The sequence below is a fragment of the Genypterus blacodes genome, unplaced genomic scaffold (genome assembly GCF_046128005.1).
Source record: "Genypterus blacodes isolate CSIRO-AG114 ecotype Tasmania unplaced genomic scaffold, CSIRO-AGI_Gbla_v1 ptg000274l_1, whole genome shotgun sequence".
NCBI classification, from domain to species: Eukaryota; Metazoa; Chordata; class Actinopteri; order Ophidiiformes; family Ophidiidae; genus Genypterus; species Genypterus blacodes.
The window spans coordinates 122,269-146,709 of record NW_027467065.1 but is presented as its reverse complement, the minus strand read 5'-3'; the positions used below and the strand labels follow the sequence as shown (position 1 = coordinate 146,709).

Genomic DNA, 24,441 nt, shown 5'->3' with positions numbered 1-24,441 from the left:
GTCTCTGCGTCTCCACAAAGGAGCGCAGTGTTATTGGTTTGTCGTCCGATTTGACTGCTGGCTTTGTGTGAGGAAAGGCAGTCATGCGCTCGCTTTGGAGTTCATTCCAAACGGAGAGCTTTGGTTAATCCCTGCGATCAGACTTCTGCCTGGAAGTGGAAGTAAGGAGCAGCGAGCCGCCCCGTCACCTTTGCACTTAAGTGAATCCTCTGCATGTCAGCGCTTTGGCCCCCCGGGGTAGCATCAGTCACTGAGGCTCCCAATGGAGGTCTGCAGTCCTGGTGCAGGCAGATCTGAGTCCCTGTTCTAGGGAGGTCTGAGGTCTGTGTGAGGCCCCGTCTGCGTTCTATCAGGAGGAGGAGACAAATAGCCTTACCCTGATTTGTGCGTCTGTGCTCTGTGGTATCAATCAGTCCGTTTGGTCTCCACAGAATGGAGGGAAATGAAATCTGAAGGAGGTGGTTAGTAATAGTTTATGGAGCTTGAGAGCAAATATATGTCAACACGTTCCATCAATCAGAAAGGACCGAAACAATCTGGAACAATCTACTCGTATGTCTTAACTAGATCTGCCGTGGAGAGGAGGACAGGGGGGGCGAGACAAACACAGACACAGAGAGCAAATGAAGAGAGAGAGAGGGAGAGAGAGGGAGAGAGAGAGGGGGAGAGAAGGAGAGAGGGAGATACTGAGGTGATGGTGAGTGAGAGAGGGGAGAATGACGAGCCAAACAGAGGATTACCATGGCATCCTTCCCAGAGAGTCGCCGTGTAGCCAATGCTAAGTTACCACATCCATACACACACATCCACACACACACACACACACACAGAGACCTGGACACACACCCATAGATGTGTCCTGTATGTATCTAAGCCTGGAGTCTCAGACGGGTCCTCTTTCTGTTCCCTCACCACAGTTCACAAGCGATTAACTTCATTATGAGGCAGATTGATTGTTTAGCTAATCAGGAGTGGGAAGAAACCACAGAGTGTCAAGAGACCTGGACTCATTTGATAGATGACATCATTTGGCTTTATATTCACTGCATTAGTGACGGTTCACATCTTCAGCTTCATGATGTCTACATGCAAATGTTTCCAGTCGGTCACAGACAACCTTCAGTCCGTGTGTGTGTCGTCGCACCGAGAGGCCAATCAAGAGCCCGGACTGTGTTGTATCTGCGGGTGAGACAGCTGCCTGAGAGCACCTAGCTCCTCTCCTCCTGTGTCCACAAAGAGAGGGAAGCCAGGGGATTAGCTGTCCAAATGCAGCTTGAAAGAGTGGGTAATTAAAGTTCACAGTGCGGACACCATCCCTCTCCTCTCCTCTCCTCTTGTCTCCTCTCCTCTCCTCTCCTCTCCTCTCCCTTACCCCGGGAATTCCATGCCTAAAAGGGCAAAGCCATATATCTCCTCAGCCGCTCCTCCAGTCGTAAACTCTCCCATCAGTCAACCTGAGTGGATGTGTTTTTAACGTTTTTTTGCTCGTGTGTTACATTTTTCCGCGTGTTCCATCGCTCTCTTGTCTGTCTGTGTCAACATATGCCACTGTATGCAGCGTCTGTCTCTCACACTCTCTCTCTCTCTCTCTCTCTCTCTCTCTCTCTCTCTCTCTCTCTCTCTCTCTCCCTCTCTCTCGCCCGCTCGCTCGCTTGCTCTCCCTCCATCGTGCTTTGTCTGTGCGAGTGAGCATGCAGAGTGATCCAGAGAGTTAATTACAGTGGGTGCCTGTCAGGCGGGAACAAAAACCCTGCACAGACAGCAGAACTGGGGCGGCAGAAACCAGACTGGTTCAACCCAGCGGTCCCAGACTGGTCCGGCCTCGGCTCAGCCCGGCCCGGTCGCCCCCTGCTCGCTGTACAACACTACGGCAGTGTTCGGGTCTGACGTAGTGAGGGTTGCCAAGATACGGCCTTTAAAGATTCAGAGGTTTAATGCCTTATAGATTTGTTAGCATTTTTGGCCGCAGCTAGCCGGCAGCTTAGGAGCCTTCCTGCCATAAACAACACAGGCTTATTATTAATTCTGTTACAGGGCCGGTTGTGTTGACGTGAGTGAATTTGAGTCAGAGTTCAGCGTGTAGAACAAAAGTCTAGACAACCTGTTGAGTTGCATTGAGTCCAGACCTCCATTCAGCTCTTGATATCGTGATGATCGAGCCTTTCATGACGTCCAGAGTTTTCTTCTTTCATTTAGAGAACTGCTTACTTCTTGCTTTCTGCTCCTTTGTACAGAGTTAGAGTTCTAAAAGAAAACAATACTGACAAAAACCCGTCCTCAGCTGAGTGTAACAAAGAGAACGATCGGACACCAGCGGGGTTCCAACGCGCTGCTGCTAAACGACCGACATCCATAAAGGCAAAATCCAATGGAATACAGACGACCTGATGAGACCCACATGGGATCAATGGTGGCAAATTGACCAAACACGTGTTCAACTAGGGCACAGAGAGTCGTCTAGTGTCCCCTGGGCTCTGTCCTCCCAGCGCAATATTCATTAGCTGGCCGTTGAGATTTGATTGCTATTGAACATATCAGTCATTAGCAATGCAGCGCAGGCTTTAATCTTACAGCCTGGTTTGGATTCAAAGTCAACCGGGGGGAAGCTTAGGATGAAATTAGAGTGATTAGTGATTATTTACAAGGCAATCATAAATGGGGGGAAAAACAATAACAGATTAAGAGAGAAGAGTTTAAAGTGCTGCGAGTCGATACGGCAACAAGAACAGAGTGTTTGTTTCTGTTTTAATTAAATATGGAGAAGAGGAAACGATGAAAATGAAGATGTGCTGTGTTTTCCTCAGGCTGTCAGTCATTATGAAGCTCCTTTCTGACTCTTACTAAACAGGTCAGTCTGTAACCTGGCTGCGTGTTCTAACTCATAACAGATGTCACCAAAAACAAGCAACAGCCTGGAGGCAGTAGGAGCGAGTGAACTTGGCCCACTGGCCCAGGATGCTAATCCGTGGTGTGGGTTTGCCCTTTTGCAGCGGTCCATCCTGTTTGTCTGATCTGCCGTAGCTTACAGTAATCTAATCCTCGCCACCAGCCACCTCGGATTTCCAAACACTGACGCGCTTACTCTCACACAGCAGGCACACGTGTCACACGCACACACGCATGTGCAAATATACATAGCTGCCTTTCTCATATTACCCCCCCCCCCTCCAGTTAGTTTGGGGTTAGCGCCGTGTCCTCAACTGCTACGGCTACGTCTCATAAGCACAAGAAGCTAAGGCCAGTTCATCTTGTGTGGCCTCCAGATTAGATGTTAGTAGTTGTGACAGTAGGAAGGCTTCAGTCAGATCCCCGTCCTGCCCCGCTCAGCCTTCTGCCTGTGCGGTGTAAGCTGTATCCTGTCCGCTTCACCTACTGTTTTATGAGGCTACTTGACCCGCAATTCGACCTTCTGCTCTGCCAGGTGTCTGATCCAAAAAAACCTCCGGCTGCACAGCTCGGCTCCGAGGCCGCGGCCTTATGACTAACTTACACAACTTACACAACTTACACAACATAAACAACATGACGCGACAGAGTACCATCCACACAGGTACCGACAAAATCACTTCAACAGCTCTGCAATAAATATGAATCCTTCTAAAAATGTCCACGGTTTGTTTTTCTATTTTTGTAATTTTGTCCTTTTCCCTGTTGCCAAAATAAGAATCTGCTCATCGGTCTAATCACTACAAACTAGTTAGAGAACCTAACCTGCCTTGGAGCTGAGTCTGTGCTGCTCTGACACAAGGTCCAAGCTTTACTCAGCTGTGTCAGGGTGATTGCAGGGCTGCTGAGTTGAGTTGAGTTTGAGAAGCTCACTGTTCTAACTCTACACTTTGTCCATTGACTGTCAGCCTGCGTTGATGGAGAAAGAGCTGGCAGGGGAGTGAACTGGCTCCTCTGTTTCCCTCTCTTTGCTTCTTTGTTTGTTGATCTGATGACCGGGAAGTTGTTCTCTTCTTCTTCTTCTGCTTCTTTTATCTCATGTAATGATTAGTTTATGCTCTTTTATGAGGAGCCAATGACAGATGAACTTTATTTTGAAAGTTTGTCACATATCCCTAAGGTGGCGCTCATTCCCTTTACTGTCACACAGCACTAATTGTGTATTGGTGTGTTAAGCTGAAAGAGGGTTGTGATTTATTAATGACATACTTGAAAAGCATGCAACGCCTTTTTCTTTGAAGACTAGATGTTATTGTAGTCTTTGTGTGTCTGTGTGTGACTTTGCACACAGGCTGTTGGTTTGTGTGAGCCGGGCGCAGAGTCACTCCCTAAAGTCTGTGCGACCTCTGCTGACCCTAGGGCTGTCGTCCAAAGTGATACTCAGAGGGGAAACACTAAAGATGATGAAGAGCCAGGCAGACAGAGAGAGACACACACACACACACACACACACACACACAGACAGGGACGCTGTCTCACACGGCTCCAGACAGACAGTGATGCTCCAGTGGAGGAGCCACACTGAGGACAGAAGCGCCCAAATATGAGCAATGCACCATCACACACACACACACACACACACACACACACACACACACACACACACACACACACACACACACACACACACACAAGCACACTAGAGAGAAGTCACATGTAGGCAGAGGTACGCAAGCAGGGTTGAGAGCAGAAAGCAGGGACACGCTCACACACACACACACACACACACACACATACACACAGGCTGATGCACTGACACAAATCCATAAGTGTGCAGCCACATAAAAACCTGGAGTAAAGGGAATGAAAGCAAAAGGGCAGGCAGAGGCCGGGAAGCTTATTTTTAGGCATAACGACGAAGTGGAGCGAAAGAGAGGGAGATAGCGGGGGGGAGAGAGAGACTGAGAGAGGGGGAGAGAGAGAGGGGGGGGGGAGATGGCCTCCACCAGCACTTCCAGAAAAGGAGACTAAAGCAGTATAGACAGAGGGAACATCGTCTCTGAAACGATGAAACACAGAGACACACACACACACAGACAGAGACAGAGGGGGGGGTAAAGAAAAAAGAAACCATCAAATTCACGGCTCGCTTTACATGGAAATCCTCTTATTTGCATCAACACATCTGCAGTACCCCCCACCCCCACTTCCCTTTTATGTAGCGTTGTGTAAACAAAGCGCTGGACTTCAGCTGCATCGATCGGTGGAAAGTTGGTGTTATGATGATGAGGCTATTTATAGGGCCGTCTGTTTGTGACACGGCTGCTGTCCTGATCCCTCACAGGTACCCAGCCAGACACACTGTCAACATTTTTACGAGGCGCATTAACATAAATGGTTATGTTAAAAGTTTGCCAGGTAGTTCAACATAAGGCCTGAGGACCCATGGAGGACACGGAGCCCTGAGCTGCTCAGAGGAACAAAGTCTCATTTAAAATAGCTTCCGTGCGACCAAAGGAACTCAGTGTAGTCTGAATTTCCTCCTCTGTGCTTTATTTCAAAGAGTTGTAAATAAGAGGATGAGTTACACACATTACGTAACTCTGTACACACTTTTGTATCGTAAATGCTTTCTCACATTTTGGCCTGTTGTTCAGGGAAGTGTGTGAACTGTTCCTCTGTACCTTTGGTCTGAATACAGCCGGCCATCCTAGATTAAGTCAGTAGACAGTAGAAGAACCCTGACTTGAAGGTAAGAAGTAGTAGACACAGTCCTCACACACACACACACGCACCGGCGTGTCTTCTTATAAGTAACCTGTGCCCCAGTGTGAGCAGCAGGCTTTATTCAGGCCTCTGTGCTGCTGTAGGTTGTTGTTGGTGCCTGTGATCTCTCCAGCGTGGATCCATACTGTCTGCCTGCCTGCCACGCTGAGGATTTGTGGCAGATGCAGTAGAAATGTGTTCAGCTCAGTTTTGGGTGTTGTCCTCGGCAGTGCTGCAACTCTATTTTGCTGCTACCATCTAGTGGCAGAAGGTGTGAGGGGTGTTAGGTCTCCTGGTGAAGAGGATGGACCGGCTGTAGATGACAGCCAGACAGTGTTTACACTTCAGCACACATGTTGTCCCTCCGTGTATTCAGCTTACTGGAATGAATAAAGGTGTTGTGATGTTAATGATCTTGTATCCACTGATTTGATTGTTTGATTGTTTCAGTTTGTGTACAGTCAAAGCTCTAAATCTCTCTCTCATACAAACCTGACGTACTTTTCTCTCCTTAGGACCGCAAGCTGACCAAGGCCGAGCAGCAACGCTTTAAAGAGGAAGCTGAGATGCTGAAGGGGCTCCAGCACCCCAACATCGTCCGCTTCTATGATTCCTGGGAATCTGTGCTCCGTGGCAAGAAGTGCATCGTCCTGGTTACCGAACTCATGACCTCAGGAACGCTCAAAACGTGAGCAGAACTAATCAATCTGTATTCATGCAGGATTGAGCTCTGAGCGATTGTTGTAAGATTCCAGTGAAGTGGCATATTCTATTTTTATCTGTTCTGTTTTTAGTATTGTTGTGTCCCTGGTTGTGATCCTCTACCGCCTGTCACTGGTTTGCCTTCAAAGTTCTGCTCTTCATCTCTTCCTACAGCTATCTAAAGCGCTTTAAGGTGATGAAGCCGAAGGTCCTGAGGAGCTGGTGTAGACAGATCCTGAAGGGTCTCCACTTCCTCCACACCAGGACTCCTCCTATCGTCCACCGGGACCTCAAGTGTGACAACATCTTCATCACGGGCCCCACAGGCTCAGTGAAGATAGGAGATCTGGGCCTGGCCACTCTGATGAGGACCTCCTTCGCCAAGAGTGTCATAGGTAGGGTGCAGGCGTCAATCAAAGGCTTACTTACAGCAATGAGCTATCAACAAACACAGAGGCCTCTAAAGACACATTTTGTTCTGTTTAGCCTTGCCGTTTCTTTCAGAGGGCAGCAGCTGTCTTGGAGTATAGATTATTGACACGGTGACTCCAAGATCTAAGTGAGCAGCTCTTAACATAGAGCGACACCACTGATTAGACGCTCTATCTACTCTGTGAGCCGAAACATGGATGCAGCGAGAGTGCCATCAGGTTCAATAATGTTTAACTTCAGGGTAAAGAGCAACCACCTGGACCTTTATTCTAAGGGTTCCAATTGAATTAGGAATTGTGGTATTGACCCTGGGGGGGCGGGGCCAGTCCTGTCGGAGCGATCTTGTCTCTTACAGTAAATGCAAACTGTAAATACTCACAGCAGCGATGTGTAGAGAAGCTGTGTTACTTCACTGTGGTTCTCTGTCTGACCTTTACAGGGACGCCAGAGTTCATGGCTCCAGAGATGTATGAGGAGCACTACGACGAGTCTGTGGATGTCTATGCCTTTGGGATGTGCATGCTGGAGATGGCTACCTCAGAATACCCTTACTCTGAGTGTCAGAACCCGGCTCAGATCTACCGCAAAGTTACAAGTGTGAGTCTCTTTGGCTGTTTGTGTGTAATGACCTGTGTAGACGTACATTCAATACCAGATGGCTTAGATATGAAGTCTGGCTCTTAGTTCAACTTCTAACTTCTACCTATGTATATACAGTTGTTTACCTGAACCAGCTGCTGCGGTTGTTGTGTGTAGACATTCTCTACCTGTACCAGTTTCCAAAAGAAAATAATCCTTGTAATTATGTGTCCTTCCCTGTTGTTTAGGGTATCAAACCAGCCAGCTTTGACAAAGTGAACGACCCAGAGATCAAAGAGATCATTGAGGGCTGCATCCGTCAGAACAAAAGCCAGAGGTCGGTGCTTTTACCTTCAGAACCGTATTTCACATGGACTGGTTAGTGCAAAAATAAGATGAATGACTCCTGTTCCATTTCTTCTCTGACCCTTTCCTCGACAGACTCTCTGTGCGAGACCTCCTGAACCACGCCTTCTTTGGGGAGGACACAGGAGTGCGAGTGGAGCTGGCAGAGGAAGATTTGGGCACCCAGGACTCTTTGGCTCTGCGGATTTGGGTGGAAGAGCCCAAGAAGCTGAAGGGCAAACACAAAGATAATGAGGCCATCGAATTCAGCTACGACCTGGAGAACGACTGTGCTGAGGAAGTGGCTCTGGAGATGGTGAGACACGAGGAGACGGGGAGAAATGAGGGCTACAGAGGACAGGGGAGTGTTAGATATGAGATACTAAAGGAAAGACTGGGAAAAGTCTTTAAGTGAGGGCAAAGGGGGGTCAGGAGAGTAAAATCCTTCAGCTCATCTATCAGCCATTTCAAGCTCTTTCCTTTTCACCTTGAGTCACTTCCCTCTCGCTTCCTCTCCATTATTACAGGTGAAATCAGGCTTCTTTCATGAGAGCGATGCAAAGGTGGTGGGCAAATCCATCCGTGACCGAGTAAACCTGATCAAAAAGTCCCGGGAGCGTCGGCAGCAGCAGCTGCAGCAGCAGCAGGGCTTTGAAGAGAGAAGAGACACGCCCCTCGCACAATTTACTGCCGCTCATCCATCCTGTCCGTCCTCACTGGGGCCTGGGCCGGCTGGACAGGTGGGGGGAAGAGGTGGAGGAGGCCTGGAGTCTGAGGAGCTCCCAGAAGTGGATCAACATGTCAGACAGCAACACATTGTCAGCGTGACCTCTAACCTCAGCCTGCCAGGTAGCATGTGCTCCATCATCATATGTAACATCACCCAGGAGCTTATTGATCATGCATGCTGGGAGTTAATATGACTCCAGGGAGGACGGTGCATACTAATGACACGGACAAGTGTGTGTTATTAAAATGGTATTAATCTTTATAACTTTTTTAAACTGTGTTGACATAGATGGTGAGAGCATTGGATCTGCCAGCTTTGATTCCTATGCAAGTGGACAGACGCAGGCGTACACTCAGCAAGGGGACTCATACGTCCTCTCACAACCTTTCCTTACATCCACAGCATCTGTACGTACAAGTGTTTGCAATTATTCACAAGTTGTACCCAACTATTTAAGTATTTTTTGATAGAACTGTCTGTTGTTAAAGTTTGTTGTTCTTTTTCCCCGACAGAATGCTGGAGGAGGCGTTCACCCTCAGATGCTCCCTAGTGCTGAGAGTGGAGGGGCTCCAAATGTGCACATGGGTCAGAGTGGCAACATGTCAATCAGCCAAAGTGGGGGTGCACCTGTTGGTCAGACGTTCCTCCAGCCCGGTGCCATGGCTCCACAGGTATCAAGCGTACCTCAACAATACTTTCAGGTGAAAAGATGCAGCTGAAGCATTACATCACTGTTAATGGAACTGAAGCTACATTCCTGCTCCCTCTCATATGTTGGGTTCTTTCCTTCAGATAGCTGTTTACTTTAACACAAATCCTGCTCACACTCCTCTTGAAATCCACAACCTGATTATGTGACGTATCTAAACAGCCTCAGTATGCTTCATAGTGCTGGGGATGTGTTAAATGCATCTTAGCAATCTCATATAAATGAAGATGAAGACACACACACCTTCACTGCTCTCCCTTGTATCCATGGTTTAGCACCGCAGGTTGTAACCACTGATGCTGTGACAGAAACAGAAAATGATAGAAAACCTCATTTACACCTCAATCAATCACAAGTGTTCAGCTTTCATTAACATCTGACAATCTGACAGGCACTACGGTTGAAGGATACTGAGATCTGATGTGTGTTAATAGTTCATGCTCCTTAACAAAGCTTGTTCTTGCCTTTGTTTTTCTGCTGCTTTCTCCTCCCTCTTTCTTCAACACCAATCATCATCCTGTCATTATCACCACATAGTCACAGACATACTCATCTGACGGCTTACAAACTGCCACTCCTCATGAGTCCCTGAACCTCTCACAGTCATACATACCCCCCGTCTCTCCACAAGCACCCATCAATGTTCTCACCGCACCCCTGTCAGTCAGCGATCCCGCTGGACTCCCCGGGTCCATTGTGTCCCTCGGCCATCAGACCCAACCCCCTGCCGCGCCCATGCAGCCCACTGACATCATCCCCCACGCAGCTCCGCATCAGATGCAGCCTGCCATGATCCCTCAGCAGACTGTTGTTCAACAGCAGCAGATGGGGATTGAACTACAGACCTCCCTTCTTCAGCAGCAGTTGCAGCTGAAACAACGCGAGGCCCAGACGGCTTCACTTGAACATGGACAAGTCAATGCAACCCGGCCATCAAACGAGCACCTTCATCAGAGTCTGTCAGCCATAGCTGTCCAACAACAACAACAACAACAGGAGACTCAGCAGCAGATCTTTGCACAGCAGCCGGTTGCTCCTCAGCAGACAGTGCTGCCTACACAGACGGCTATGGAGCAGCAAGCCATGTCCTTACAGTCAGGAGAGAAACTTCAGACCATGACACCAAACACACAGCAACATCAACAACAGCTTCAACAGCAGCAGCAAAGTGTGTTACAACAACATCAGCAGCAGCAACAAACCTTAGTGCACGACCAACAACAAGCATACGTTCAACAACAGTTTGAGCAACAGCAACAAAAATTGCTGCCTCAACAGCAGCAACAGCCACAGCCAGGACTTATACAAAAGCAAATGTTGGACCACCAACAGCAGCAAGTTCATCTGCCACCCCAGCAGCAACAGGAGCAGCAGCAACAAGCGTTTATACAGCAACAAGAACAGGTACTTCTACATCAGTTGGAGCAACACCAACACGTGAAGCAACAGCAGCAGAACCAGTTGTATCAGCAAACTGAACAACACCAAGCTGCAACACAAAATGAAGCACAGCAGAAACCGCAGAGTGTCGGGCTACAGCAGCAGACTCAGTGGCAAACAGAACAACAACTGCAGCAGCAACTCCAGCAAGTGGAACAACAACAGGCGCTACGGCAACAACATTTACAACAGCAAGCTATTTTACAACAACGGCAGCAGCTACAACACCAAGCTTTGCTACAGCAACAGCAACAAGAACAGCAGCAGTTAGAACAGCAGCGTCAGCAACAACTTCTGTTACAGCAACAAGCAGAGATACAGCACCAACAGGCGGTGATACAACAACAGCAACAAATTCAGCTGCAACAGCAACAACAAACTCTTTTCCACCAAATCCAGCCAACTGAGAAACAAGACGCTGTCCCAATTCAACAAAACAATACTGAACAGCAACTTCAGCAGCAACAGACTGATGTACAACGTCCATGTGTCCCACTATTAGGCAGCACTCACTTTCCTCCTCATACTTCTCTCCCACACCCACAGCAGGTGATAGAGCAACAGCAGCCTGGTGCATTGATCCAGCAGCAACAAGCCTACACCGCTCAGTCACAGCATCTCTCTGCTGGGGCGGAGATGATTCAGCATCAAGCCCAAGTTGTCTCCCAGGCTCAGGTACCGATGGCCAACCAGACTGTGCATGTTCCCACACAGCCATCTGCTCTGATTCAGCCTCAAATGCTGAACCAGCAGGGACAATGTGAGGCTCATCCTCAGAATCAGGCCCCGGTCCAGTTCATAGCCCAGTCCACAAGCCAAGGAGTTCCGGCTGCCATGGAGGCCCAGTTACCTCCTCCGGTGGCTTCGGTCCAGGGACAGACCCAACAGTTCCAGAGTCAGCAAATTCCTTCACACACCAATCATCCAGGAAGCAGCGCTCCCACACACAGCCAGATGACTGCTCAACTGCTAATCCAGACTCAACCTCCACATCCAACAACTAGTCAGGTTCAGATACCACAAGGCCAGAGTCCAGCCGTCGACCCGCAGAGTATGGGCCAACAAATCCAAGCTAATGTTCATCCTCCAGCTGCAGTTACCTCAATCCCCACTCAGATCCAACATGAGGCTCAAATTCAGCAAAATACTCAAATGTCCGGGCTCCAGCCCCAAGCACAGGGCCAGACACTCAGCCATGTGCCGGTCCAGGCTACTGCTGGCCTTGTGACCGCTCAGTATGTCCCAGTGCCTCAGCAAGTCCTCCAAGGGATGACATCAGGACAACAGGAAATCACACAGCAGCAGCAGCAGCAGCAGCAGCAGCAGCAACAACAGCAGCAGCAGCAGCAGCAGCAGCAGCAGCAGCAGCAGCAGCAGCAGCAGCAGCAGCAGCAGCAACTTCAACAGCAGCAGCAACAACAGCAGCAGCAACAACAGCAACAGCTACAGCAACAGCTACAGCAGCAGCAACAACAGCTACAGCAACAGCAACAGCAACAACAGCAACAACAGCAGCAGCAGCAGCCGTTAGTGATGCAGTATCAGCAGATGATTGTGTCTCCTGGCTCAGCTGGAAGTGTTGGAGCTATGATGGCTCCTCCAAACAACAACGCAAACTTTACCGCTACCCATCATGCAGTGCAGCAGACTGTGGCACCAGGACCGCCAGTTGTCCAAACCCAACAGCAGTCGATGGGAAGCAAAGTGGATCAGTCGTTACTTCAGCCTGTCTCACAGCCCACTATGCCTCAGCTGGTTGAGCAATACCAACAACAACTACAGATGATTTCTCAGTCACCGCAGCAACTAGCAGCACCGTCTCCACAGCAACAGCTGCCCACCTTGGCGGAGGTTCCTCTGCAGCCCATCCCAACTTCCACCCAGCAACCACTTCCTCTAAACCAGACTCTGAAACCCCTGGAGGAGAGTCAGATGGTCCCTCAGACTCAAACTGCTGCACATGTGGTGACCCAACCCCCCGCCGTGGCTGAGCCTCAGTCTCAGCCTCGGCCTCAGCCTCAGCCTCAGCCTCAGCCTCAGCCCAGATCTCTGCCCCTCTATAGTCAGGTAGTGACCGGCCCCCCTCCATCCCCGCAGCACCAGACCAAGCACATGCTGCCAGCTCACACTCACACACAGCCCTGCAACATCCAGGCCCAAACACACATCCAGACACAGACACTCGCTCAGGCTCAGTCTCAGTCTCACATGCAGACACGCGCCGAGGCTTCTAATGCTGAGCAGCCCCACACTGTCCTCCCTGCCCAACCAATGCCTCCCAGTCCCTCTCACACCTCATCACTACCATGCCTCCATCCTGCTCCTGTCCCTGCTCCAGACCCGCCCACGTCCCTGCCAGAGGCCCAGCTAACCCTGCCAGGACTGACTGAGCTTAAACCCTCCTCCCCTGCGCCTGTAACTGGTCTGCAGACGCTTGATTGTAATGCCCCCTTACTGCCCCAAGCCTCGCTGCAAGACTGTGACCTTTCCCTACCTGGCATTGCTCAGGTACAGGAAACTGAATCATGGCTGTATATGTAATGATAACTGAATGTTTCTACAGAATACTGACAGAATGAATGGCAACACTGCTAACTACTTTAGCCTCTGAGTGTTTGATTCAAAGTAAAACAGTAATTCATAAAGCTTCATATAGCTGAGTACGTTTGTTTTGTTGTTGAATCCATCGTCTCATTGCTCTGTGTCACATTGTTATTCTTTACATGTTATTTTACAGGATCACATACACCTGGCAAGCATAGATCGCCACTCATTGTCAGGGTAAGTGACTGATTAGTTGATGTAGTTGATCTGTCACGTGCTGTTTTCAAAGTTGTGATGCGTCTCAACGTGTTTTCAGTGTTAAAGGGAACTTTTCAATGTTTACTTACCGCAGCCTTACCAACCTGAGAGTTTGACATCCTCTGCTCGTCCCACAGGTGTGTTCTAGCTAACGGAGAGGAAACTCTACAGCTGTTACACAACGGCAAACTGGAGAAACTCAAGACTCAGCGGAGAGCTTCAGGTCAAAGGCCAGAGAAGGTTTCACACCAGTTTCAACTCAGCATGCTCCAGGTAAATGTGCATCTGTCTCTCTGTCCCTCTCCCTCTCCCTCTCTCTGTCCTTCTCTCCCTCTCCCTCTCCCTCTCCCTCTCCCTCTCTCTCTCTCTGTATTTATCTCTCTCTCTGTCTCTCTCTCTCCCTCTCTCTCTCTCTCCATCTCTCTCTCTCTCCTTCTCCCTCTCTCTTCCTCTCTCACTCTCTCTCTGTCTCTCAGTCTCTCTCTCTCTCCCTCTCTCTCTCTCTCTCTCTCTCTCTCTCTCTCTCTCTGTATTTATCTCTCTCTCTGTCTCTCTCTCTCCCTCTCTCTCTCTCTCCCTCTCTCTCTCTCCCCTTCTCCCTCTCTCTTCCTCTCTCTCTCTCTCTCTCTGTCTCTCAGTCTCTCTCTCTCTCTCTCCCTCTCTCTCTCTCTCTCTCTCTCTCTCTCTCTCTCTCTCTCTCTCTCTCTCTCTCTCTCTCCCTCTCTCTCTCTCTCTCTCTCTCTCTCTCTCTCCCTCTCCCTCTCTGTATATACAGTATATGATGCTGTCTTGTCCTCCCCAGGTCTCTGGCAGTGGGGACAATATGGTGGAATGCCAGCTGGAGACCCACACCAACAAGATGGTGACGTTTAAGTTTGACATAGAAGGGGACGCACCTGAGGACATAGCAGATTACATGGTAGGCTCCCTGTGCTGTACCTTTGTGTTGCATTGTTTCTATTAAATGCTTCCGTGTGTGTGTGTAACTGCTGTCTGCCTTTCATGTGCAGGTGGAGGAGGACTTTGTTCTTGAGGGGGAGAAAGAGAAATTTGTTGAGGAACTGAGATCCATAGTAACCAGAGCCCAGGAAATTCTTCAAACACATTCTCAAGTCTGTTGATTTCCACATTTACTCTTCATCCTCACCGCCCTCTTCTTATTTATTGTTTTGTAAGTGTTCTTGAATAAATCCTGTATTACTCCACTAGACGGGCTCCACTGACCAGGTGCATGTGAGCACGCCCACTGGCTCTACAAGTGAGTAGTTGTGAGTTGTATAGACTTTTATATCTCTTCTCTTCATTTGGAACAAAGTGTGACAGTAGAGAATGTGAGATCTGACTCCTCCGACTTCTCTCTCTGTGCTCACTCAGTGGAATCAGTGCCCCATTCCTCTCCGGTGGGACGCTGGCGATTCTTTATCAACCAGACCATCCGACACAGAGACTCCCAGTCCAGTCAGGGAGAAGTGACTCCGCCCCCCGGCACAGAGAACACTTTACTGCAGTCCCCTCAAATGGAGAGAGGTAAGAATCACACGGGTTTGCCTTTAAGTCTGAGCTCCTGACCGTGACAGGGTAACAGAATCACACCGTATGTTTCTCTCTGTGGCTGTAGAAAGTGAAGGATCCCAGAGATTGGAGTCCTTGACCGGGTTGGCCTCTTCCCCCTGCTGCTCCCTTTCTGCCACCTCTCCTCCTGTCTCTGTCTCCGTCCCTCCCCCTGTCTCCCCATTGGTCACCACTGAGCCTGCTCCTGACACCGCTGCCTCTGAAAGCCTCTCTGCACCGGCCTCCACTCTTGAAGCCTCTGTCCCTGTGTCTGCTTCACTTTGCCTTGACTCAGTCCTCACCCCAGCTTCTGCCGGCCACATCCCCTGTGCCTCATCATCCGTAGACACACCTGCAGCTACCAGCCTCCCTAACTTGCCCGTGGCTCCTAATCTCATGCCTCACTTACCCAGCACTGTACTTCCTGGTGTCCTCACTTCTGGTTGCTCCACTATAGGTCAGACTGTAGCAGATGCACTGATAACTGCTACGAGGCAGTATAGCACCTCTGTTCATTCCCCTCCTGTCGCTGCAGTGACCTCACCTCCAGTCAGCCAGCGTGGCCTGGAGATGCAGGAGACTCTCCTCCAGATAGCCAAACCGCCTCCACAGCAGCCACAGCTCCAGCCAGCGCTCCAGCAGAGCCTCCAAGCAGCTCAGCACCAACTACAGACAGTACAACATGAACAAGTACCACAGCTGCAACAAGTACAACAGGTACCACCGACGCAAAATCAGCTTTCACAACAGCAAGTGCACCAAGAGCAAATTCACCTGCAGCACGAACAAGTGCTCCAACAGTCCATACAGCAGTTTCAACAACAGCAAATGATGCAGAAGCAAGTGCCACTCCAGCAGAGTGAGGTGCAGGTATCCTCTCAGCCACATCAGACAGAGTTATTACAGCAGTGTGTTCCTCTTCAACAGTTAATGCCACCAACCGACCTGTTGCCAGTGACTCTGCCACACTCCCAACAAGTTCTTGCTCAACAGCAAACGCCACAATTACTTCAGCAGCCTCAGTTACAGCAGATATCTCAAGCTATGCCTCCCCACGCAGCTGTAATGCCTCAACAACAAGTCCAGCAGCAGCAGCAGCAGCAGCAGTTAGAGCTCCAGCAGGCAGTGCACTTACAGCAGCAGCAGCGAATGCAGCAGCAGCGAATGCAGCAGCAGCAGCAGCAGCAGCAGCAGCAGCAGCAGCAGCAGCAGCAGCAGCAGCAGCAGCAGCAGCAGCAGCAGCAGTTGTTTATGGGGACTGTAGGTTTAATGCCAGATCAAAGCCAAATGCTATCCATGTCAATTAGTCCACAATTTCTTCAGCAGCAGGCCCCATCAAATCCTAGCCCTGTTCCACAACAGTGGATCCAAGAACAAAGCCAGATCCCTGTTGAGCAGACGCATCAACATGTCCCATCACAGACATCGCTCCAACAAATGGAGCAGCAGCAGCAGGAGGCAGTCAAAGCCGTGGACTCCTCCCAGATCCAGCAGCAAGTCCCGCTGCAGAAGCAGTCCTCTCTCCCTCAGTCAGAGTCTGAGGTCTCCACAGGAGAGACGAGTGTCACAGAGGAGGCAGGCAGCTTCTCCGCTTCGCTGCATCCTTCCTCAGAGTCTTCCCTGCCACCTCTCCACTTCAGTGCCCCTGAAGCTCCCTTAACGTCTCTCTCACTCACCATGACACCGTCCCCTGTTCAGCCCTCCTCAGTGGCCGAGTCAGACAGCGAGGGGCCTCCAAAAATTGAGTTTGTAGACAACCGTATAAAGACGCTAGATGAGAAGCTGAGGAACTTGTTGTACCAGGAGCACAGCAGTGGGGCGGGGCTCGCCGCGGCCCCCAACTCATCAGCTGCCTCCGGATCAGCCGGAGGAGATGAGTCGCTCCTACCAATGTCTCCTCCACTGGCCCCTTCTTCCTCAGATACATCGCCCCATTTCTCCTCCTCCTCCTCCACCTCCTGCACCACCTCCCATTCCTCCTCCACCTCTCTGGACCTGGGTAAAGACAGGGGAGGCGAGGAGATGCAGTACTCAGTGGAGTACCCGGTGGAGCAGCAGCCCGGCCCGTCTGCCCCCTTAACGTCTGCCTCCTCCACGCCATCCACCTCCCTGCTGCCTCCCTATCAGGACGACTGTGCGGGGCTCCGGCGCCCACATGTACCAGCAGAACCCACCATTCTTGTGAGTTGATAGAATCATCGGCAATTTCTTTATTTGATACTTCACATTCTTCTATCTTAAATCTCCCCTTTTGTTATTTGTCATTTCAATCTCAATGTTTTCCAAATGTTCCGACACCATGCAGCCACGCCTAATTGTCTTAACTGTTCTAGGCTGTTCCCAAACACTTTGACACCAGCCCCACTGGAGACGCATCGTGGCCCCCTAACCCGCAGCCGATCCCCCTCCAGCACGGACAACAGCAGCACAATGCAGGAGGTGGATATTTTGGCCTAAACCTGACATGTCCTAGTATCAGAAACCCTGTTAGCAAGAAATCCTGGACTCGCAAATTCAAAAACTGGGCGTGCAAACTGCGCCACTCCGCCAGCTTGTTCAAGAAGCCCAGGGTCCAGCAAGGTAGCGTCCTTTTAGGGAGAGAGAGAGAGAAAGAGAGAGAGAGAGAGAGAGAGAGCGCGAATGGGTTGTCGGGGCATGAACATAAATCTAATTCTGTTTCTAGTTTCTAGTGTTAACATAATCCAATAACATTCTAAACCATCAGGAATGAATCATTGTTAAGTAATGTTGATGTTTACAGCTAAATGATCCTGGTCTGTTTCCTGTAATGTGACTGTAGTCCCCGTGTGCTCGCTGGTGATGTCACTACATACATTATGCTTTATGATTACTCTTTATTTTTTCAGAATTGCTTTCACGCTCTTTGTTTTTGCATGGGTTCACTCCCCTAGGGTCACGAGCAGCCCAGAGTAGAGAGAGGGTGCGTGTGTGTGGAGCAGGTTGGAGCAGTGTAGGGAGAGGTTGGCATCAGAAGTGTGAGGCCCGTCCCGGTGCTAATGAGCTCTGGAGTAAAGCCCAGGACATAGACCTCCAGAAGCCCCTCCCCTCCCCTCTCCTGTAGGCCAAACCTGCACCTCTCCTCCACCTGTGGGCTCAGAGTAGACAGAACCAGGCAACTCAGGTCCTAGCACAGATAAGCTACATATACGCTCAGTTGTTGAACTCGTATCATGATTAGCGGTTAGCCAGTATCCTTCCCTCAGCTCATCCAGTATCCCCCCCCCCCTCAGTGAGACTCCTAGATGACATAATATTTACTATGAATCCTCCCCCTCACACCGCTCAGTCAGTTTCGACCCTTCAGGCTTTAATTTTGGCTCAGGTTTGATTGTTTCTTTGTTGTTTCAGTAATCCCACCCTCTTGCATGTCTTTGTGTCCCTGTGTGTGTGCAGTAGCCGTAGCTTAGACTCCATAAACCCATAAGCATGTGCACATGTCTCACGTCCAACACGTGTCTAGTAAGGATCACACTATCCGGACTGTAAGTAGCAGCTTTGCACATTTCTCCCATGTTTTATCTTCAACCATGCAGTGACTTCATGTAACACCTTCTGCCAATGCGACGTTCCCAAATACCAAACACACACTAAACAATATCACAGTGGGTCTTAAGAGCAGATTCCCCAGTGTGATATTGGGCTTTGTTGTTGTCTGGTAGACGAGCGGGACAGCGGTGACTCAGTGAGAATGAGTGTGGATGTGTGGGTGGGTGGGTTTACACTGTTGTAAACATTGAATTGCCTTTTCACCACATGATTCATTTAATAACACAATACAATTCTGTGTGTAATGAACCAAGTAATGACTCCCCTTCCCCCTCCCTCCTCCCTCTCCCTCCCTCCTCCCCCTCCTCCTCCCCTACACCCCCATAACACATTGACTTTAAGCATGTACTTAACTGCCATAAAGTCTGACATTTAATGAGTTTATTGCTTTGGATTTAGACAGATGTTGACATATTCCACATATCTGCATGTGTGTCATAGTGTTGGTGATGTTGTGTAACATGAGTGGAGATGTTTAACACTGTGTCCTGTTGTCTGTGCCCCATGTCTGTCCATGTCCCCTCTGTCTCTGTACAATGTCCCGTGTCCCTACACTTCTGTCTCCTGTCTTTATACCCGTGTCTCTCTGTTCTCGTCTCTGCGTTTGTGTGTGTGTGTGTGTGTGTGTGTGTGTGTGTCCTTTTTGTTTTTCCTCCTGATTTCTTCATCAGATGGACATCCTGTCAGTCAGACTGTGAGAGAGGAGAAGGAGGTTGTCCCCCTTAATCTACCTCAGTCAAGCAAAGGACGGTTTCAGGTAGGATCCTCGCCTCTCCTTGTCTTTGTGACTGTGAACCTTCTGGGCTTGACCTAATGGCTCCTGCCTCCTCGACCTTTAGGTGACCCCAGTGCTCCAGTCGTCTCCCCCTAAAGAGGAACCGTCAGGCCACAGTGGCAGCCACAGGAGAGTTGGACGCTTCTCTGTAACCAAGGCTGAGACGAAGAAGGAGGACAGGCAGACTGACAGCTCCCCTGTGTCACCTGATCTGGAGAGGGAGAGGAGGAGAGCCAGGGCGAAGGAGGGGGAGAAGGAGGAGGGTAAGAGGACCCCAGCATTGACCCACCTCAGCCGAAGTCACGCACACAGCCACTCACCACTGGGCAGCAGTGATGACGAAGAGAGCGAGATGGAGGATGAAGACCTGAGGAAAGAACTACACAAGCTCAGAGAAAAGTGAGAGAGAAGAGGTGAAACACTGTAATGTTGAATCTTCCAGAGTGGGAATCTGATTCACTCTGTCCTCCTCTTCCTCCTCCTCCACAGGCACATCAAAGAGGTGGTGTCCCTCCAGGCCACGCAGCACAGCGAGCTGCAGGATCTGTACCGACAACTGCGTTCACTCAAAGACCAAAGGCAGAGTCTCCCTGTGCCTCTGCCCCGGACTCCTCCTCTTCCCTCAGCACCTCCCGTTCTCTCTCCTCGCAGGCCCAGGCCGGCTAAAACCAAACTGCGGCCCCGGCCACACTCTCACATGGATAACAACGGGCTCACACACCCTGGTGAGACTTTGTTGTGATTGTTTTTAAGCTTTAACTCTCTCGTCTCACAGTCTGTAACTTGTTTCCTCCTGGCTTCTGTCTTCTAGGGATTCAGCAGTCCAGCAGTTTCTCAGGTAGTGAACAGAGTCGACTGCCTGGGTACTGCAGCAGGGAGCACCACGCCTCACTGCCCACTAGGAGAGGTACCATGAATCACTTCTGCACTGAAATAACACACACACACACACACACACACACACACACGCACGCAGTGGTGTGACGCATGCTGATGTTTCCACAGATCAGAGTCCTCTGAGGAAAAGCACATTCACAGATGAACTGCACAAACTGGTGGATAATCTGACCAAGGAGACCGGCCCCGCCCCGCCCAAACCCTCACTCAATCAAATCAAGCAGATTCAGCAGGTGCAGGAGTTAGGAGGCTGGAGCCAACCGACTGAGGTGGGACCGCACACGGTGGAGCCACATCCATACAATATAACCTTTAAATAACAGGAGTGGGGTCATCTGAGTAGTTAGATCATGAACTAACAGTGATTGCTGTATTGACATGCAGGTGGTTCCTCCAGGTTGGTTTCCAGTGGCGTCACTGAACTCTCAGGCATCCCCGACCCCTGCCAGCTTGCCCGCTGCAGCCCCTTCCCATTACCCAGGGGGAGGGAGCCTGGCCACCCTGCACTCTCCTGGACCCCCTCCGCAGACGCACATGGCTCCGGTGCCACAGATGCAGCAGAGTTTACACCTGCATCAGTCTCTCCCTCTCCAGCAGATGACCTATCAGCAGTCCCCGCTCCGCCAGCAGGTACCACAACCCCGGATGCAAACTCCCATGATGTCTCAGTCGCAGCCACAGACTCCACCTATCTCCCAGCTGCCCCATTCGCCACCGCCTCACAGCCAACCGCTGCTGCCTTCCCAAATGCCCACATCTCCAGTTTGCAGTGGTGGGTCTCTGCTGCCTGGCAACGGTGGCACCGCCGCTCCCAGTGATAGCAGCGCTGCTCCCGGGGGGGGGACATTTTGCTCCTGTTCCTCATCCTCTTCCACTTGCTCTTCCTCTTGCTCTGCTGCTGCTCTACCTACTAGTGCCAAAATCCACCCGACAGCCCCCACCTCCACTCTCCCCCTGGGACAGAAATGAAACCAAGGTCAAAGTCTAACGTCGATATTAGAGGTAATCCCAGCTGGAGCAAGATGTAAAGCAAAACCCTACAGAATGTGTGTTATGTGTGTGTCTGAGAGAGTTGTGGCTGTAGTGAGGACATGGATTCTGGTGTGTTTCTGGATAAGATGGCGAGTGAATGTGGGAGAAAGCAGTTTTGTGTGTGTACAGACAAGAGGGCAACATGGAATACAGCGGCTGGGTTTGATGAATAACGGTGTGTTTGGGTGTAAAGATGTATAAATCCTTTATTGTGTGAATGTGTGTGCATTTATGACTGTGGGGGTGTGTGTGTGTGTGTGTGTTTGTGGAGTGTCTCAGTCCATATCCCTTGGGTCTTTGGACATAACAGGTTTTTGTTTTGGAACTCTTCTTTTGCAGAGAAACAAGGACAGACAGACAAACCGGTGTGACGAGGAGTTGACATTTGTTTGTTTCATTTGTTGTCGACGCTTACAGTGAAAGGACTATCAATTTAAAAAGTGCAATTAGTACCGGTCATCTAAATTGATCACATATTTTGAGAGTTTGTCTGTAAGGCAGAAGATATTTTTGTAGAAGCACACTGATGAAACCCAGATCCAGCTAACAGGCCTGCAGCACACACACAGGTGCATCAGTGTGTCAGTGGGCTGGAACACAATGTAAACAATAGCATGTTACACAGTCAAGCATGGTGACGTCACCACCACAATGCCACCAAACACTCTTTGATACAGTGGAGCGCCGCACACAGACAGCATGTGCTTGGGTGTTATTTTAAACAGTCAGACTTACCGTGAATTATAAGAATTTAGATTCCTTTGCTTTTATAATATGATGGTAAATTAAATTATGACACGGATCTTCATGTTTACTGACTCTTGTCTTCACTCAGCTCGAGACTGCATGACCTTGTGGCTCACTTGACTTTGCCCTTGTGCTGTTTGCAGCCCTGCCCAGATAATTCACCAGTGAGTCATTTAGGCTTTAAGTATGAAACGCTTTCACAGTAGACATTTGCTTTGAGTTTCAGCTCCACCTATGAAGCCTTTTCAAGGTATCCTACTGAAGGGGGAAGATGAAAAACTGCCAAGTGAAAATGGAGTCAGGAGACCACATGGGTTGTTCCTATATTGCCTTTTTTCCCCTCTCTGAGTGTGTGAGTGCATATTTATTCTGTGTGACAAACATTTGTGATACTGCAACACTGCATCATAAATTGAATCTCTGTTAATCTCATTCAAAGCTGCCTCTTCTCACCCTAAATGCCACTGTACCAAACTGAAAGAGAGATCCAAGGTCTCAAGAAGAACAAAACAAGTAAAACGTTCAATTGTGAACTATTCTGTCTTTACTATTCTGTTGATACTGATTCTTTAATCAGCTGAGCTGAACCGAAAATGGGCTTTGTTCACTTTGAGTGCAGAGTACACACATTTGGCCATCCAATTGAAAAATTCAATACATTTCTGTGCATAATAATTAGCCTGTAGTCAAAGAGCATGGACAGTTCATGGAAATTAATGCTAGTGAGCTTGTGTGCCACAGTAAAGAGGAGACTGTACAGGTGTATTAAGAGTTAAATGTGTCATTTCAAATACGAATGGATACAGAGGAATAGTTTCTGCTCGATGGTTGTTCAGAACACTTGAAGCACATAATCTAGAATATAACAACAGTGTTGCTTTCAAGATGACCCACATTTCTTCACAGAGTAGTAGTTCATTTGTGTGAAGGTGACAGCACAGAATGTTATCTGACATTCTGTGCTGTCATGTCAGATAAACTAACATGTCCACCACACGCCACAGCTTCATGATCATGACTCATGATATGAAGCATGAGTCATGATGAAGAGCCGGCTCTGTCCTTGAAGTGTTACCAAAATGTTATCGGAAAGAAAAAAGATTATTTTTGTATTTTGAAATGGGGTTGTAAGAATTGTAAAAAAAACAAACAAAAATGTGTTCTCATCACTTTAAATCAGAGGTTCTTTAAAACGAGAAGAAAGTGGTTTTCATCCCTGTTTACATGGGACTTCCCTGCTTTGATATACCTCTCTGAGTCCTGACAGGCCAGAGTTATTTTAAGTCTATATTCAGACATGTTTTGGTCTTTTGTGACATCTAATTTCATTCTTCACCATTATACCCAAGAAGCTACATAACGTGACGTGATCCTTTATGTTTGGCTGCAGGTCAGATTCTATAAATAATGCAACAAAAGTCTGGGGAAGTCCCTAAATGGCACGATGGAGAACCAATGCTTCAACAACATTGAAACAGAAAAAAAACCTTGAAAATTTAAAGTACTTTGCTGATAATTTAGCCTCTGTAAATTGTAACTAATTCAACTGTTGATTTTATTTATGTTTTGTAACTAATCAAAATAAATGATGAAATCAAACATCAAGTCTGTTATTATGTTGCTGTTTCCAACGCCGCCACAAATGCAGATTCCAACCACAAAATGCAACAAACGAGGTCTGAAGATGATCACGAAAGATCTAAATGACATTGAGTTGTTCCAGAGAGCCGCCAGCAGGGGGCAGCAGCCAGCTTAGAGGCGCTTTAATAACTGTCGAGCTTTAAACTTGCATAGATTCTGCCCGCGTTCATCTGTAAAGCGGAAAAATGTAAAATATATGAAACAGAATGAAGAATAAATGTGTTTTAAAGTGGCGAAACGCTTATGAAGAATTATGATTTGTGCGCGTTGTCATGGAAACCAGGTCATAGAACTTTAAAGTCGTTAACTTGCAACTAAATGGTGACGCTGTCGAATCCCCCGCTCCCAGCCCTCCATTCCAACATCTAATAGAACGTTATTGCCCCTCTCGTTTTTTTTGAAATGTAATAATAATGGCGCTTCACTCCATTTCCACTTCCAGCCATAAAATATTGTACGTGAGTAGAAACACTGAACCCTGGTTTTTGTACATTTATACACTTATAACTGGCAAAATCAAGATAGAAAAAATAACTATTGACATTTAACTGATATCCATTAACCCTACTGGAAGAAAATACGATACAACTTTAAAGAATGAATTAAGTTCCACATTTTTGGTAATATCGATATTTCTCGCCATCTCTAAACTTTCTGTTATTTCAATATTCATAAATGTATTGATGTATCCATTACTTTATCTTTTAATTCTGAATCCGTGTGTTGTGGCTCAGTAAGTCTAAAGCATCATAATAAAGCCTCGGTTAAGCGTAAAGCTTCTCATCGACTAATCGCGCCGAATCCGCGTTTTTCACTCACAGCCACAACTTTATTGTTCCT

The 24,441-nt window shown here is 48.8% G+C and overlaps 1 protein-coding gene across 9 annotated transcripts in view; it reads left to right on the top strand.

The window, feature by feature from the left end:
- Window positions 1–23,559, top strand: part of wnk3 (WNK lysine deficient protein kinase 3) — a 32,768-nt gene extending 9,209 nt beyond the window's left edge. For 4 of the 9 annotated variants that reach the window (XM_076171889.1, XM_076171891.1, XM_076171890.1 and 1 more), the window contains exons 3-25: window positions 6,168–6,340; window positions 6,529–6,749; window positions 7,226–7,383; window positions 7,614–7,702; window positions 7,807–8,026; window positions 8,238–8,559; window positions 8,729–8,847; window positions 8,953–9,141; window positions 9,687–13,097; window positions 13,327–13,370; window positions 13,529–13,664; window positions 14,194–14,310; window positions 14,402–14,503; window positions 14,601–14,649; window positions 14,766–14,918; window positions 15,010–17,123; window positions 17,276–17,381; window positions 19,181–19,266; window positions 19,349–19,683; window positions 19,774–20,009; window positions 20,096–20,191; window positions 20,290–20,450; window positions 20,566–23,559. In XM_076171889.1, the coding sequence (XP_076028004.1) occupies window positions 6,168–6,340; window positions 6,529–6,749; window positions 7,226–7,383; window positions 7,614–7,702; window positions 7,807–8,026; window positions 8,238–8,559; window positions 8,729–8,847; window positions 8,953–9,141; window positions 9,687–13,097; window positions 13,327–13,370; window positions 13,529–13,664; window positions 14,194–14,310; window positions 14,402–14,503; window positions 14,601–14,649; window positions 14,766–14,918; window positions 15,010–17,123; window positions 17,276–17,381; window positions 19,181–19,266; window positions 19,349–19,683; window positions 19,774–20,009; window positions 20,096–20,191; window positions 20,290–20,450; window positions 20,566–21,150 (9,222 nt within the window). In that variant the 3' untranslated portion in view covers window positions 21,151–23,559. The remainder of the gene's footprint in view (window positions 1–6,167; window positions 6,341–6,528; window positions 6,750–7,225; window positions 7,384–7,613; window positions 7,703–7,806; window positions 8,027–8,237; window positions 8,560–8,728; window positions 8,848–8,952; window positions 9,142–9,686; window positions 13,098–13,326; window positions 13,371–13,528; window positions 13,665–14,193; window positions 14,311–14,401; window positions 14,504–14,600; window positions 14,650–14,765; window positions 14,919–15,009; window positions 17,124–17,275; window positions 17,382–19,180; window positions 19,267–19,348; window positions 19,684–19,773; window positions 20,010–20,095; window positions 20,192–20,289; window positions 20,451–20,565) is intronic. The other 5 variants (XM_076171896.1, XM_076171893.1, XM_076171897.1 and 2 more) reach the window with 5 other exon arrangements.
- Window positions 23,560–24,441: the final 882 nt, after the last annotated feature.